The following is an 18,340-nucleotide window of genomic DNA, read 5'->3' on the forward strand; positions in this document are numbered from 1 at the left end:
CACACACACACACACACACACACACACACACACACACACACACACACACACACACACACAAGTAAAGCACACAAGCAAAGGGGTATTCTTTTTAATGATAATTAATAGATCAGTAATGAACCGGTTTATGGCCAATACATTCTGTTCCTGCCCCCTCCATTTTTCTCTCTCTCCCTCGCTTTATCTGTCTTTCCTTCTCTCAGAGTTAAACTAAACAGACATCTCCTCTTTCGACATCCATGCCCCTTCCAAGCTCTCCCCTTTCCTCTCATTGCTTCCACCTTCGTCCTTTTCCCATCCTCTCTCTCTCTCTCTCTCTCTCTCTCTCTCTCTCTCTGGGGACAGCATGGGAAGCAGGCTCCCTCCTTTCATCTCTGCCCCTTCTCCTCTCATTCGTCTTTCTGCTCTCTCCATCTCAACCCCAAAAACCTCCTGAACATCTGTCAGCAAAGGAGAATGGAATGATGGAGATATACATTTTAAGGTTAAAACAACTTCAAAGTCCTAAACGAACGATTGTCTACACAGACAAAAACACATACTTAAGAGAAACAAACGAACGAAAAATCAAACAAAGTAAATGAGAGAGACAGAGAAAGAGGCAGAGAGAGAGAGAGAGAGAGAGAGAGAGAGAGAGAGAGAGAGAGAGAGAGAGAGAGAGAGAGAGAGAGAGAGAGAGAGAGAGAGAGAGAGAGAGAGAGAGAGAGAGACATGGTGTGAAATGAAATAAGAGCAAAGAGACAGAAAGACAGATGGCTGAATGGGTCTGAAAACAGGGCAGTGCTCAGTAAAGTGTTCCCTGGCTGAGGTAAGATAAAAGGTGGGTGGGTAAAACAGCCATGTCTTTCTTGTGGTCTTTAATGAGGCATATTTAATGACACACATCAGAAGAAACAATAACGGAAAAATTGCAAGTTTTCACATTGTCCACATGCAACACAAATGCAAACAGTACACACAAACAGACACATAAACACACAAAACAAGGAGGTAAAAAAATACTGTTAGCCCACACAAGCAGAAGCAGGACAGACAGAAAGAACGACAGAACGAGAGAACGAGAGAGAGAGAGAGAGAGAGAGAGAGAGAGAGAGACCAAAACAGCCCACAGAAGACAAGGGAGACAGAGAATAGAAGGGGAGACAGAAGGGTAGGGTGGAATGAAGGAAAGAAAGAAAGAAATATGTGTTTGTTTATCCTTCATGTTATCCAAGACTTTGATCCACAGCTCTGGAAGACTTGCAAGCAATCAAATTTCCATCATGCTTTTAATCCATGATTTCATTCCCTCTGACTCCGACAATCTACAACCCAGCTGAAGACAATTATTGCCTTTTATTTCCCTTTGACTATAAACACCATATTTTCATGTATGTTATTTTATAGTATTATAGTATTGTGGCATTTAGAGGCCCTGTCAATGATCACATTTCATAATCTCAATATCCACATCAAAAACATCTGTGATAGGAGGATGCCTGCCTGACATGACTAATGATTATGTGCTCTCATCCAGAGCGGCCATAGCTGAATGGGTAGAGAGGCCGCCTGGGAAACAGAAGGTCCCAGGTTCAATTCCTGGCCCCGGCAATGTGTCAAAGTGTCCCTGAGCAAGACACTTAACCCTTAACTGCCCCCCCCCCGCACTCAAGTTTGATCACTGAATTTCCCCCGTGGGATTAAATTGGTCTAGCTATTATTATACACCCCCACATCTAAACTTAAAGGTTTTATGGGATGCATAGCAAGTGCTACCTAATCTTCTAAATATCACAAGATGAGATATCATATTCAGCATGTTGAAGAGTAAACAGCAGTGGAAAATCAGTGGAGAATCATCACATCTCTCATGATGCATTTCAGTATAGCTTAGCTTTGATCTGTGTTAGGCCGTACTTTTCTCTTTCCCTGTGTGTGTGCGTAACATGCATGCACTTATGTTCTCTACTTTGTCATCACCTCCAACTCTTAATCTTTCAATATCTTTCTTCAGTTCACTCAGTGATTATTTAAGTATAATGTACTGTATACTTGGGGTGTGTGTGTGTGTGTGTGTGTGTGTGTGTGTGTGTGTGTGTGTGTGTGTGTGTGTGTGTGTGTGTGTGTGTGTGTGTGTGTGTGTGTGTGTGTGTGTGTGTGTGTGTGTGTGTGTGTGCGTGCGTGCGTGCGTGCGTGCGTGCGTGCGTGCGTGCGTGCGTGCGTGCGTGCGTGCGTGCGTGCGTGCGTGCGTGCATGCGTGTTTGAATCAACTTGTATATTTTTGCTGATTTGTCTGTTTATCCCTGAATGTCTTTCATCGTATTTCTATAATTTGTGTGTGAGCATGTTAAGTTATATATTGTATATGTATGTGTGTGTGTGTGTGTGTGTGTGTGTGTGTGTGTGTGTGTGTGTGTGTGAGAAGTGTGTGTGTGTGGGGCCTGGATTTGTGTATGCTGTCACTGAAACACAGCGGTTTATTTTCTCAGCTCTGATGCTGCTCAGACAGCTGTGTCACTCACCATGGGGACCCCTGAATGTGTGTGTGTGTGTGTGTGTGTGTGTGTGTGTGTGTGTGTGTGTGTGTGTGTGTGTGTGTGTGTGTGTGTGTGTGTGTGTGTGTGTGTGTGTGTGTGTGTGTGTGTGTGTGTGTGTGTGTGTGTGTGCGTGCAGGCCTAAGTGATAGAGGTAGACAGAGAGACATACAAACAGACACAGAGTCAACAAACATGTGGACAGACACAAAGAGAAAAACTATGAAACGCACCATGGGGACCCCTGAATGTATGTGTGTGTGTATGTACCTGTATGTGTGTGTGCGTGTGCGTGTGTCTCCCCTAAACGGAGATGAAACACCTAGGAGGTCAAAGGCCCACCCAGGGTCCAGTCCAAGAGGTCATGACCCTCACTCCCTGGGGAGAGGTCAGACAAACAGAAGGATGATTGGTTCTGGACCCGTGAACGACTGGTTAAATAAACGGACAGGAGTCCTGCAGGGTGAGACTTGGACTACTTGAAAAAGACATGGTGTCACACACACACACACACACACACACACACACACACACACACACACACACACACACACGGAGGATCTCAGTCAGCCGTTTTTGTACCAAAACGGTCGTCTCAAAGTCACAGACACGGTCTGAAAATAGTCGATCTATAAGAACACAATGCATCGCGGATGTGATGGATTGTGATATACTGTAGTGCTATTTTGGTCTGCACATAGGACTTGGTACGACAAAGTATATGTACACATCTTTAACTCATTCTCTGTCGCTCTTGAACACACACATACATAAAGCCACCTGGAGGGCAGTTCTTGTGGTATGGCAGAGACTGTGCCTCATTCACTTTTCACGGATTTTTCTAGACAATCCAGGGAGGTGAGCCGGTAGCCTTTCAGCCACAACGCCAGCATCTCCGCCGGCTTCTCCACAGTCCTAACCGCAACCTGCGGGCTACCACTGCCCCATTCACCATCCCTGGATTTCATTTTCCTTCCTTCTCAAAGGGAGACACAAGCGATCAGATGCACGCACGTACACCCACAGAGATTGCATTGTATATTGTTGTAAGTCTACTCTATCTGTGATTTTTTCATTTGTTTTCCATCGCATGTCTGAAAACCCAGACATTAAAACCACAGTGAGGTTGATGGATGGATAAAAAGATACAGAGTGACAGAAACGCTGAGCTATAACAAACAATGCGTTATACATGAACATACATAAATGCACATACACACATGCACACATCCTTGTACTGACTTTTGAAGGCTTTCGACTCATTCCCATTGATTGCATTAACCACTTAGACCCTATACTTAGTTGACCGGATTCCCCCTGGGCTGTACACTAGAAACCATCCTGTTTTAGCTCTACAATAAATATCGAAAATAGCCGAGCTGCAAGCTCACAACGCATATTTTCAAGATATGGACGGTAGGGTTCAAGTGGTGAATTCCCTAACCTTAAACTTAATCATCACCATTATATGCTTAACCTTAACCTAACCTCTCTATCCTCGTGAGGACATTTGGTTCTCACAAATAACAGCAGTACAAATACACGCACGTGCGCGCGCACACACGCACACGCACACACACACACACACACGCACACACACACACACGAATGCACACACAGCGTCCCTTCCACTCAACAGTTGGCATTCTCCCACCTCTCTGTCGTCTTTACCCTCCAGCTCCTCCTGCTAGGCAGCTCTCCTCGGTCCTCATGCCCAGCTTGACCCCCTCCTGCTGGGCAGTACACTGGGCTGAGCTCTGGAGGACTGTGGTGAAAGAGCTGGCCCTCAGCCTGCTTTAAATGGCCCCTTTCATTCCCTCTATTCTAAATGCTCTATTAAAGCGGCTCCAAGCATGACTCCACGGTGGGTCCCACTGAGCTGAGTGGCTGCGCTCAGAGCCTCACCACGCAGTTGAAAGTATGTGGAGCACTGGTTTGAGGAATCGCTTGAACACGTAAACCCTATTTACGTTTTTGGCTATTTGAAAATAGCCCATCTACAAACTCACAACGTGTCGGATCGTGAGCTTGCAGATCGATGCGTTGTTAGCTTGCGATATTTGAAATATGTTGATACATCTCGACTAATCTTATGGGGGCTCAAAGTCTTTTCAAATGGGGGTCTGCAGCCAAATACATAAATTTGGGTGTCGTTGACATGAAACTGTTTGCGAAACACTTTTGCAGAGGGCCTGATGGTGCAGCCGAGTCGCTGTACAGTCCTCGTGTTGCAGGGCCACACCATGCAGCTGTGTGTGGGGGACATCTCTCTGAACTGAACTGTAGTGAGCTGAGCATAGAGCCAGACCAAAACTGAGAGAATATCTCCAATCCATTGTTTCCAGTACAGTGTCCTGGTAGCTCATCCAAGGTTTATTCGATACCTCACATGATACTGAATACGGTAGAGAGTACGTCACAGAGTCCCCAAGACCAGCCCTCTATACTTTATTGACAAAGGCAGGGTCCCCCAGGGGTCTATACTTGGTCCCCTATTTTCCCTCTACAGCAAATCTCTGGTGCTCACAATGTGACGCTGCGTTGTGACCTTGTCGATCTGCTATTTTTGTGGAATGTTTCCCCCAGAATAGGGACGCCAGGGTTCATGTGGTTAAGTGAAAAGGTGTGTGTGTGTGTGTGTGTGTGTGTGTGTGTGTGTGTGTGTGTGTGTGTGTGTGTGTGTGTGTGTGTGTGTGTGTGTGTGTGTGTGTGTGTGTGTGTGTGTGTGTGTGTGTGTGTGTGTGTGTATACAGGAGGTATATGACCTTACCTCTCCTCTGTGGCCAACATAGATGTGGGCACACATGGGCTGAAAGGCCCCGGTCCCACAGGCCAGCAGGTGGGTGCGGTTGTACGGCTGCAGCAGACGCACAAAGTTTGCACACTCCGTCTGTGAGGGGAAACACAAACACACATCAATGTACTCACAAATACACAGACTGTACTGACATTATAGATCGCTTCATCTTTCAGGTGCGTGTCACATAAGTTCTGTCTCCTAAAGCAATGCTTTGAGGTTCTGATTAAGAATTTCTTATTTTCCACTTGATGCATGTGTTTTGAATGAGTTTCATGTGGCTTACAGTCATGCGATTTACTCTGCATATAAAAGACCACATAGAATTTTAACTGAAGTGGAAAACTAATGGCTTTCAGGTAACAGCAGAAACATGTGCACAATGTCAACAAACATCAGTGGTCAGTGAAACACACACGCACATGCAGACACATGCACATGCGCGCCCACACACACACACACATGTGGATAAATACATAAATAAATCAAAACACACACTGCAACAGTAACTGTCATCCAAGCCCTGATAACGTGGCTTGAGGGATTTTCTGAACAGAACAAGAAAACAATTTCTTAAAAAGGGTTATTGATCCCACATGTCAGTGATGAAAGCCAAGGAAAAGAGCTTTAATAGATAGATGAAAACACAGTAACTCCACTGTCGTGGAAGAACCACATATCTCCAGTATTGCCGAACACTTTAACCTGACATTATTGCCCCAAAAGACTTTATGTAAAATGCATTTTTTGACATTTGAGTCAAAAGACCCCTGGTTAAATCAATTGCAATAAATTGCACTGGAGGTGGTGTCCAAATGAGTCAAATTTCAATTGAGTTGCCTAAGAGTAAAGTTTTGGCACTGTAGAATGAGTTTTATCTGGGAAACCACTGATAAAGTTAAAATAAATTCAAGTTTCCCACAGCAATGACTGGACGTGAGAGACGACTGGTCAGAGCGAGAGAGAATGGAATTACTAAATAATAAAATACAATAATAAAAGGAAGAGAAAATAGGGAGACAGACAGAGAGAAAGAGGCAGACAGATATAAAAACAGAGCTATGATAGAGAAAATGTAGACATAGCAAGAGACATGTTAACGTCTCAAGGAGCAGAGTCAAAAGATAAGGACAGGCTATGAGAAACAGACTGAAGTTCAAAGACCAATAGAGACAGAATATAATGATAAAGACGAGACCCAAAGCAGGGACTGTCAAGACATGTCTGTCTGACTGACTGACTCTGTAAGAGCTTACAGGAAGTATCGAGGAAGTAAAGGGCATGAGCACATCCTGTTTCCTGGATTTAACTGTACAGGGGTGTCACAGCATTCAAGATTATAAAGAGATTTGTTTAAGTGTCACTGACTTAAGGTGACACGGTCAAACTAATATATTCAAGAAAGTATTGGTGGTATTTGTTGTGTGTGCGGGTGCATGCATGAATACAATTTTTATGATTTATATTTGTGCATGCATGAATGCAGGCGCCCGTGCCTGTGTGTGTGTGTGTGTGTGTGTGTGTGTGTGTGTGTGTGTGTGTGTGTGTGTGTGTGTGTGTGTGTGTGTGTGTGTGTGTGTGTGTGTGGCCTGTGGTCTCAGTCAGAGTGACAGCTGGCCACTTAACCATTGTTGATTGTTTCCTGAAGTGCTTTTGAACGTGAATGGAGAGTGAGCGCCGCTCTCTAAACCATGGGACTGGTCGAAGACAAACGCTTCAGTTAAATATATTACTCTTCCCCGTGGGTTCATTTCACTAGCCAAACATAACCACATCTGATAAACTAATGATTTATATTAAACGTGTTGTCGAACAGCCTGGCGACTCAGCCAGTTAGTGATAGTACTGTATATCAAGTATTCACACAGTGCCAAGGGTTCAAAATGTTTCTCAAGACCTGTTTCACGTGTGATCTCCCCTCTCTCTTTCCTGTCTCCCAAACCAGACATAATTAAAATCCTTTCAAAATAATCTTGAAAGTGACACTCAGAGCTAAATAATTTATTAATCACTCAGATTACATCAATTAAAAATGGGGTTTGTAATACAAGCGCATGTTTCTGTTGGTGGAGGGAAGGGATCTGAGAGAACTCACAACATTAACAGTTTTGGCAGAACTATTTTAAAAACATTGAATTATGTCTTGGACTCTGATGTGGTGTTTCTCTGCTGATGTTCTGTAATAAATTAGCAGTTGAATGACTTCATTGGGTAGCTGAAGCTTGACTAAAAGGTCCCGTAGCCTTTATTGTCTACTATCCTAATACAGACATCGCTGGGAGTGTTGAGACTAACTTCTACGTGATCTGGCAGATATTAGCGTACAGAGGGCGAGCTCTGAGCATAGGAATTGGTTCCCCACTAGGTTTCTGTTATCACGCTACTCTCGGCTAATAGGCACAGAAAGCTTTGTGTGGAAGAATATAAGAGCTCTTGGCAGCGAGAAGGCCTTACAGGCGCTATGTTTTATAACGGCGCCTACCCTACTCCGGGAGAACCTGTTAGACCTTTGTGTGGTCTGGTGAGCTCTCAGAAAATAAATATCGTCCTCTAAGGTCTATTTCTGGTCTGTCTAAAGGCATCCCTTTAGAGGTGTATGTGGGCTGACAAAGGATAGAAAACGGTCTCAGAGAAAGGCAGTAGAAATGTGCCTCTGTTTCCCAATTTAATAAGTATGCCAATTTCAAAATGCATAAGGGAGCTGTGTTTTTTTTCATTTCGTTTTTTTCTTTTTATTACCCTTTTGAAAAATAAAATAAAATAAAATAAATGGAGAAAAAAAGTAATTGAAAAAACACATTAGAAGGACAATATCAGTCACCGTCTGTGTTTTCAATGAGTCTAACATGATTTCAAGTTCAATGGGCTTATAAGGAGGGGGACGTGTATGATATCAACTACAAAAAATTGCTCATCGGAACACAGGTCTCCGCCAGGGCAGGTTGCTTATTGTGGGCCAGCAATGTCTCACAGCAATTGGACGCTGCATTCATGATTTGAGGCATTTTGTTCAAAATAGGCCACTCCTGCAAACTTTGGAAGCCAATCTTAGCCAATCAGGATGGAATATGAATAATCGGACAGATCCGTCTTGATCACATGACTATAGAGATAATATTTACCGATTGGCGTGATGTTTGGACAAAATTTGTAGGAGTAATATAAATAAATGTGGTGCTAGAACAGGCAGAAGCGAAACATTTGGGGTTCTGCTCTGGCCTCCAGGGAGTGTGCTTGCACAGTTTCAACAGTGCCGGAGATTAGCTGTACACGGCCGGACGGACGGACAGGGGCTAAAATATAGTCTCGGTCACGCCTTCGGCCTGGTGGAGACAAATATCTAAATAATTCAATCCAACAACAATAAAAACTGTCTGGGGTGCACACAAAAGCCAGAGTAGATGTAAAAAATTACCCCAGAAGTGTTTTAAAGTGAAGTACCCCTTTAAATCACCAGCCCTTTATTTTCACCCGACAGTGAGGAGTTTCACTGGGAGAGTGTAATGCGTACAGTGGAACACATTATCCTACCTAGTGTGCCCCGTCCTTTGACTAGTTAGTGCGTATTTTCATGGTTCTGTGTGGTCCAACACAGGGTCAGTTAGAGAGAAACTATGTTTCTACACTCCGGGAGAAACCTTCAGAGATCTAATTTGTCTCTATAATGTTTCTGTTCCACTTTGGTTACAGCCATAGACATCTGTGTGGTCTAAGCTGAAGAGGGTTGATGACAGAGCAGTTCCATTAAACCAAACAAAAGTGTTTCTATACCACGCCTCTACTCTCAGGGAGTTGGAGATCTCAAGGAGGAGTCTTCATCATCTGGTCAGCCAGGCAGAGGGACTTTCATGGGAGGGACATTTATAAGTAGCCAGGGTCAGAACAATTAAGAACCATTAAGCATGTCTGTTCCATGGACACCTGTGGGGTAGAAAGCAATTGAATAATAATCTATCATTTCAATTTATTTAGTTTTAATCTGGAGTTTTTATTCATTTAATCTTCGTCGTTTTAACCAATTAAACGCTATATACTTCATTGATTGGGGTGCCCCCAGGGCTCTAGATTCGGTCCGGTCCTTTTCACGCTCTATACCAAATCTCTTCGTCAAAAAATAGCCGATCTACATGCTCACAATGCGTTACTGAATGTCCGCTGCAGACTATGGATGCTAAGGTTAATGTAGTTAAACCACTGTGCAAAGAGTGACGTTAGATATTGACAATTCTATTTATGACGATGCCTGTATGATATGCTCCACATTGCGTAATCCCTCTAGCATAGAAGACCTCCCTATAGCTAGTTAATTTGGACTGGATTGCGGAGCTATAGTGCAGCTGCCTCTGAAAAGTGGCATGTCCAAATATTGAGTGTGAACTAGCTGCAGCCAGGGGGGAGGACAGGGGGGGAGAACAGGTTCCAGTATAAACACAGGACGGTCACTGGAGAGCACTCACATTCTATAACACTAACAGGAAGCCAGGACCATCAGTGAAGAGCGAGCACGTTCAGAAACACACACAGAGACGCACATATCATGCACACATACATGCACTGGCTCACGGATACAGAGACGCGCGTAGTGCGCATACTACATCACATCCCAAAGACACACAAACAAAATGTGCTGTAGACGCAGTTAACAAATATGCATACATATGCGTATACACATACACATATGCACACAGTTGACCCAGTTACACATTGCACATTACACTAATACACATACTCTACACCACCTGACACAGATAAACGCACATCGAAATACACACAGCCATCAACACACAGAGCTGGATGGACACACATGTACAATACATGCACACTCACACTTGCGCGCGTGCGCACACACACACACACACACACACACACACACACACACACACACACACACACACACACACACACACACACACACACACACACACACACACACACACACACACACACACACTTGAAATATTTATTTATGTCTACATAAACAGAAGTACAAGATGTACAAAGGACATAAACACTGCCAGTGCAGTCAGATAAAGGGAAAACAGCCAGTTACAAAGTGCATGTAAGGCAGAGCATTGTTACATACAAAAATATGTTGGCATACTTGTCAAACACAGCTGACAACAATCATGGGTAAAGAAAACAACGCCTCCTCCAAATTGAGCGGCTTCCTATAATAGCTGATATTGAGCAGTACCTTGCTAATTGTTTAGCCCTCCTTTTTGTCCAAGTGAAAACTCCCATAAAGTACTCATTATCGATTACCTGAGAGAGCTGAAAACATAACAAGGACAATAAACTAACATTGGGTTTATATCAGTGTAAAAAACAAATTTCAAAAACGAATTTCACCCACTTTTTTACCTTGTAAACCTGTGATGTGACAATAAACCTGATTCTGATTCTGATTCTGGTATTATCCTACAGGATATTTTGTATGGCTCTTATTGATTTTTTAATCTAAGTTATTTAATGACCTCTTCCATTAAGGAAAGGATTCCAAATAAGACTGCCGGCTTCTTCCTTTCCTTGCACAGCTATTTGTTTTCTTTGATGTCTATCGTTTCTATTTTTTTTCATAACAATGTGCTATATAAACTAAACTAAACTACCGTGGACAATTATTTGCATTACATGCAAGGGTGAAACAGAGCTATTTTAAAGTCTTCTTCTTTCAGCTAATTCCCTTTAGGGGTCACCACAGAAGATCATCTGTTTGCATCTATTCCTGTCCTTTACATCTTCCTCGATCACTGCAAGGAAAATGCAGAGGACAGGAATAGGAATAGAAGAGTTCTTTTACAGTTTTAGTTGAAAATTACCAGTGCTGGGACTAACTAACAATGTTACTGTAACGCAACTACTATTTGCGGTAACTAGTAACGTAACTTATTACCACTTCCAATTCAATAACGCTGTTATAGTTACCAAAATTTACAAAAAACAAAACTACACTAACTCCGTCTGTGACCTCCCCTCAATTCGTACCTTTTTCTGCATTCTGCACAGTATCAAAAATATAAACTACTCCAGTCTATGGTTGTTGGATACATGATTCATATATATACTAGTTTTCATAAGAGCGTGCTACAATAGATATAAGTATAATAATAATATGCAAAAGTAACTCATTGGTAAATAGTAACCATTTTTATAATGCAGTGCCAGTAAATAAGTAACTAAGTTACTTTTTGAGAGCAGTTACTACTATTGTAACTACAGTACTACAGTGCAACTTACCCAACACTGCTAATTTCAGGAAAGTGGAAATGCACAGCGATATCAGCAAAATAACATTCATTCTGACAGATTCCAAAATTCACCAGCCACTGTAAGTATTTAACCAGTCAAATATGATTTTCAGAAGAGAAAAACAACTCCAGACAATGACTTGTTACAATGCCAAAGTAATTCCTTTTGTTTGAGTCGAGTTGAGAAGTTTTCATAAGTGGCATTACAGTGTTTCCTTCTTCTGACTCATACAAAACCACTCATTTGTTTTTCATCAATGGTTTTGTCATCATCTTGACATTTTGAATCACTTTCTTCCTGTGCTGATGACTGACTGACTGACACGCACATAAAATGACTGACCAAATAAACCACATCAAACTGAAAACTATACTTCAGTAAGCTGGGATCATAATAAAATCCAGGGTCTTCATTTAAAAATGTGTTCAAATGGATCCTTTCGGGTCCATTTGAACACTCTCAGATTTAAATGAACACTCTGCGTTTTCCAGTGCACTGATCAACATTTGGTTGAATTCCCTCTGTGCACACCAGCAGAGGAGCACATAGCCAGGAGGAATGACCACACATGTCTCTGTGAGGTCTTTGATCTCATATGGTGGATTTTTCTCATTATAAATATGGAACAAATTTTGAATATCTATAAAGGACACGTTGCTCCACAGAGCAGAGTATGGGACACAAATTGTATTTCTGTAATGCAATGACAATCTGGACATGCATGCTTGCCAAATACTGTAGTTGTACTGTACATTCATAGGTTTAACTGCCTGGTGGTTGCGTTGTGAGATGGACCGGCGCCCCAGTGGGGGTCTGAGGTTGGAATTATCAGGGGTTCTAGAGACAGGAACAGAAATGCAGTGTTCATACTGTAAGCCATCTGGATAGTGATGTGTTTGCCAAATGGAACATGCTGTATTTCAACCTCTTAAAGTACTTGTTTTTTCACGTTTAAACAGGGGGTTGATGTGTGTATACGTGCCTGTATGCGTGAGTGCGTGCAAGTTTGTTTGTACTGTGTGTGTGTGTGTGTGTGTGTGTGTGTGTGTGTGTGTGTGTGTGTGTGTGTGTGTGTGTGTGTGTGTGTGTGTGTGTGTGTGTGTGTGTGTGTGTGTGTGTGTGTGTGTGTGTGTGTGTGTGTGTGTGTGTGTGCGTGCGTGCGTGCGTGCGTGCGTGCGTGCGTGCGTGCGTGCGTGCGTGCGTGCGTGCGTGTGTGTGCGCGTGTGCGGCTTGATTTAATATCTTTGTGGGTCCCAAAAGTTCACACAAGTACAGTATATAGTAAAAGTAGGACACATTTCTTTTTTTTTTTAGAGCTTGAGATTAGAAAACGATTCAGGTGGGGTTAAGATGTGGGCTAGGGTGATTTGTGTTTTTAGCGTAAGGAATAGGGATTTTGGGGTTACAGTTAGGTTGTGGTTAAGTTAGGGTTATACAACAAACTCCCTCAAAACCTTTTTCCTTTTTACACTCTGAAGAGTCAAATGAACACTTTTACATTATATATTTTGGTTTCAGGTTAGGGTTAGGCTGGACCAGAAGGTTAAGTGAAAGTGGCATTTTTTAATAAAAAGAATATTTATGATGGTAAGATGTGTGTGCGTGTGTACTGACCTGTATGTATGTGTCTTATCTTGCTCTCTCAGTGGTACAGTACATTCACATGTTGAATCATTAGTCTGTTCACTAAATCCATCTGTCTCACTTCCCCTTTGCCCCTCTCTCATCTCCATCTTCTCTCTCTCTTTTCTGCTCTCACTCTTTCTCTCTCCATCATCCTCTCTGCTCTGTCTCTCGCTCGCTGTCCATCTGTAAAATACTGGACAATAAACCGTGCAATGTTTTCCATGTGTGAACCAACACAATATAAGTACAATGTAAGCTTTCCATTTGACCTGGACTGCTTTTCTCCAGCAAGGTTACATCTGTCACACAGACAGAACAAACAGTGGTATGATGAAAGGTGTGTGTGTGTGTGTGTGTGTGTGTGTGTGTGTGTGTGTGTGTGTGTGTGTGTGTGTGTGTGTGTGTGTGTGTGTGTGTGTGTGTGTGTGTGTGTGTAAGCATGCATTATGCATTAATGTGTCTGCGTGATTGTGACTTCGTAAATGCATGAGTGTGTGTGACTTTGTAAATGCATGAGTGTGTGTGTGTGTGTGTGTGTGTGTGTGTGTGTGTGTGTGTGTGTGTGTGTGTGTGTGTGTGTGTGTGTGTGTGTGTGTGTGTGTGTGTGTGTGTGTGTGTGTGTGTGTGTGTGTGTCTGTGTCTGTGTCTGTGTCTGTGTGTGTGTGTGTGTGTGTGCGCATATCAAACTTTTTGGTACACAATAGAGGATACAACAGTGATCTATCCATAATGTGACTTAAGCCCCATGCAGACAGTATATAACACACAAGACGTGCAGGAATGCACAAAGATAGCTGTGCAGCTTAATGCAAGCAGACAAACCTCTTTATCTATAACCCAAACACACAACATACGCACACACACACCAACCAAACTCTCTCTCTCTTTATAGGTCCTTTGGCACATGTTAGATAGAGTTACAGAGTGGCTGTTTTAAGAGCTGTCCTATAATACATTCTGACTGCTCCTCTCCCCTATGGAATGGTGTACACACGCTCTCACACACACACACACACACACACACACACACACACACACACACACACACACACGTATGTGCTTTGGCTTAACACAAACACGTCCACACACACCTAGCTCTGTGGGGGACATCAAGAGGAAACACTCAATAAAACTGATACCAGATACCTACAGCTCACCTGCCACTTCAAACAGTGAGGATGGACACACACACACACACACACACACACACACACTCTAAACCATACCAGATGCGGTGGGCAGTCTGACCATTAGTCGTCTCGTCACTGAGAGCAGTGGAACAGATACCCTACTGTTAGAACTCCTGTAGTCTATTCACTGTGTGTGTGTGTGTGTGTGTGTGTCTGTGTCTGTGTCTGTGTGTGTGTGTGTGTGTGTGTGTGTGTGTGTGTGTGCGTGCGTGCGTGCGTGCGTGCGTGCGTGCGTGCGTGCGTGCGTGCGTGCGTGCGTGCGTGCGTGCGTGCGTGCGTGCGTGCGTGCGTGCGTGCGTGCGTGCGTGAGCGTGCGTTCGTACACAGTAATTAGCGCTGTTTGATAAAGTCTAAGGGCCACTAAAGCCACAGAGTAAAATCCTTAAAGGGTCTACACCATGAATTTTAACTTTTTCTTCATTTTTGTGTGTTTTTGGTCTCCCACACCTCTCTTCTGTTCCAACAAATACCCGACTTCGAGCATGCAGGCTTTCATAGGCTATCTGTGGTTTTCATGTAAATTGGTCTGAAAACAGTCCGTCAGATTTGTTCCCCCACCCTACGTCACGTCTGGGAACAATTCCTCCCGTTTTTCAGTTCTAACCAAAAAAAAAAAATCCAAAAAAAATTTTTTTTTTTTTCTTCATTTTTCATTTTTTTTAAATTTTTTCTTATTTTTTTTTTTAACTTTTTCCGCACAGAACCAGGACATGACATGCATACAAACTGTCTCAATAGCGCCCCGTGCCAAACAGGACAATGTGGTATTGCAGGTGAAAGTGCTTTATAAGCCAGAGAGAAGTTAGTTGGAATGAGTATATCTGAGGCTTGATTTAGGCTCAAACCTTTTGAAAAACGTTTGAGGGACATAAACAATATGATATCAAATATTATTATTATTTTTTAAATTCATGGTGTAGCTCCTTTAATCCATTTAGACTCTCAGAGTTAAATTAATTAACATTGATGATTTTACTATGCACAGGGCTCCTCTCTTCCCCTTGGGAGTGAAACTAATGATTCAACACATCAAAGTACTGACTTCACTTCCATCTCCTCTCATGTTTTACAACAGCACTCTATCTCCTTTGCTCTCTCTTTCTTTCCTTCTCTCTCTCTCCTTCATTCTCTATCTCCTTCACTCTGTCCTTCATTTTATATCTCCTTCACTCTCTCTCTTCCCATGTCTTGGGGGTAAACACTGTTTTCTCCCTCATCCTGAATTAATTAGTTGAACTCTAAGACATTCTGTCCCCTCCTTCGTGTTGTTTTGTTACACTTCATTACAACAACACTCTCCTCCTTCTAATCTTTTCCCTCCTCTCTCATCCCCCCTTCCCTGTGCTGTCAAAAACTTCTTCATCCCTCTAATCTCCTCCTTCACTCTTCTATAGTGAAGAATCCATCCATCCATCATATTCTTCATTCAGTTCGTCTCAAGCCATCTCTCTTTCCCTGTCAGTGCTCTCACTCACTTTCTCTCTAATCATTAAGAAGGCTTTCATCACATCTTCCTGATAGACAACATTAAAGACTTCATTACCATCATTAAGACTAAGCTCTCACATCGTGCACTTGTTTTTCTCTTGAAGAATTCATTAGAGAGGAAGGAGACTCCCTCTGCCCTCGTTCGTTGGCCCATTAAAGAGTTTGTATAGTCATTTACTGTACCTAGGGAGGGAGTGTGTGTGCGCGTGTGCGTGTGTGTGTATGTGTGAGAGAGAGTGTAGAGGCTAAATTGCTGCAGGCTAGGAAAACCAAAGTGTCAGCACTACATAACATAACACTAAACCGTCTGACTAGGCTGTCTTACAGTAAAGATCAGTCTGCATGGATTGCTAGAGGCAGCATTCCACATGGGGACATTGTGGGAAGTGGACCACAAATGTACTGCCTAGTTTTAATTTCAGCCACCCCAGTGGTTTAATTAAGCTCCTGCATCTGGCCGTGTTAGTACTATATAATAGACTCTACTATACTGAAACAGACATATGTTTCATCAAGTCACCAGGTGACTGAAATGTCTGTCTGTTTGTTTGAGTAAATGGTGCATTCATGCAAGGCACCAACCTGCTCATCGGGAGCAATTAGGGGTTCAGTGTCTTGCTCAAGGACACTTCGACACTAACTCTGACCCCCAGCCCGGAATCGAACTGGGAACCTTGCGGTTTCCAGTTCACTCTACCCGGCCACTCTACCCCTGAGCCATTGCCGCCCCTTATACTGCAGTCTAGTCAGGTGGGTCTCCTTTTTTCCAGGGAGAACCCTCCAGCTGCTTTGGATGTGCGAGTATACATCTTATTTAGTTCTATACATAACCCACTGATCTAAACTTGCAATTGTGCGCAATAGTGGCCACCATGTTTTTCACCTGTGCTGGAGTCGGAAGTATTAAGAGTTTTAAGCCTGGAATCAAGCCAACCAGCATCCTGATGAGCCCCACCAATCAGAGACAACGCTGCTACACATTAGGATTGTGGGTAGTAAAGTATTTCTCCATGACATTGTGAATTACACTAGATTGATTACATACAAACAGACAGACGTGTGGCTTCTACAGGAGCATAAAGCATCGTTTTACAACCAATATGTTCATGATAAGTCTATATTGTAGAAGCCAGAGAGCTTAGTTACTTCCATTTTGGTCATTTAAATGAGAGGCTTAGAGCGAAGGAAGATGATCGAATGATTGAGCCCTCAGTCACTAACCTGTCGTTCCTTTCCCCTAAGAACGCAGTCCTCTCTGTTACCAGGTAAGGGTGGCCAGTAGATCTGTGAAAACAGAAATAAAATGGGGGGAGGGGGGGAGAAAAATAGTCATTACGTGTCAGTTTTTACTATTTTATTATGTGAAACATATCACATAAAGAGAACAGCAGCAGAGACAATAAAGAAAAGGAATGAAAGTCGCCCCAAAGAGGGAAAGAGAAGAGAAAGAGTCATAACTTGTCATGTTTCAATATTCTTTAATGAAACACCATATAGAAAACAGCAGCGGAACCAATGGGGAAAATAAATGAAAGAGGAAGAGACAAAGAAAGACAGAATGTACAGTATGGTAGAGAGGCAACCGAACAGGAGGAGGAGGAGGAGAGAGATGGAGAATGAAATGCATTGAAATCGTTAAAAGACATGAACATGATTAAGGACTTCATATTGGCAGCATTGCTGAGCAGCCACTTTTAATCACGGCAATGTGGAATTAAAGCAACACAGGCTTTATGAGCTGCACATAATACCCAGCAAGCCATAAAAACAATTAGCAGGAAATTTATCTCAGGGGATTTTATGTATTTGAGACGAGCGATGAGCAAATATGTACACTCTCAGTTCTGCAAGCATAACAAAAACTGTACACCGACAACAGATGCTGGCAGTGCCTCTATCCCAGGGGTGGGCAACTTTGATGATGGAGAGGGCCACTATATTTCCACACTCACTCCAGAGGGCCACGTTGCATATACTGGCGGGCCATTCTATGTCACACAAAAGTCGCAAAAATAGCCGATCTACAAGCTCAAAACGCGTCGCAGTGCGGCGAGCTTGTAGATCTGCTATTTTGGAATTGGAATCAGGAATTATTATTTCTTACTATTTTATTTCAAATGCATTTAGTTATACTTATGTTAACTTTATGAACTTAAATACAAAAACAATGGACATAAAAAAAGACAATAGATTTTAATAGTCATTAAGCTACTAATATAGACTGAAGTAATTCAAGCGGGTCATGTTTGCATGTTTGGAATTGTAACAGCTGAACTCAATAATATATCAGTATTCCGATATTAACCTGCGGGCCGCATTAAGTGAAGGTGGGGGCCGCATGTGGCCCCTGGGCCGCCAGTTGCCCATGTATGCTCTATCCTATCTTTAATTAGCTCTCCGGTGTTAGGTGACAGAAAGCTCTTCTTCACCAAACCAATAGATCATCAACACAAAGGCTAATCTGGCCTTTACAATAA

General features: G+C 42.8%; 1 protein-coding gene across 3 annotated transcripts in view; it reads right to left on the reverse strand.

Moving 5' to 3' along the window:
- The window catches only part of sema3bl (sema domain, immunoglobulin domain (Ig), short basic domain, secreted, (semaphorin) 3bl), a 96,903-nt gene that overhangs the window by 38,304 nt on the left and 40,259 nt on the right, over positions 1-18,340 (reverse strand). For all 3 annotated transcript variants that reach the window (XM_084069077.1, XM_084069078.1, XM_084069076.1), the window contains exons 3-4: positions 17,085-17,147; positions 5,284-5,403 (exon numbers count right to left, since the gene is read on the reverse strand). In XM_084069077.1, coding sequence (XP_083925203.1) covers positions 5,284-5,403; positions 17,085-17,147 — 183 coding nt within the window. The remainder of the gene's footprint in view (positions 1-5,283; positions 5,404-17,084; positions 17,148-18,340) is intronic.

This window comes from Gymnoscopelus microlampas, assembly GCF_963454915.1.
Source record: "Gymnoscopelus microlampas genome assembly, chromosome: 10".
Lineage (NCBI taxonomy): Eukaryota > Metazoa > Chordata > Actinopteri > Myctophiformes > Myctophidae > Gymnoscopelus > Gymnoscopelus microlampas.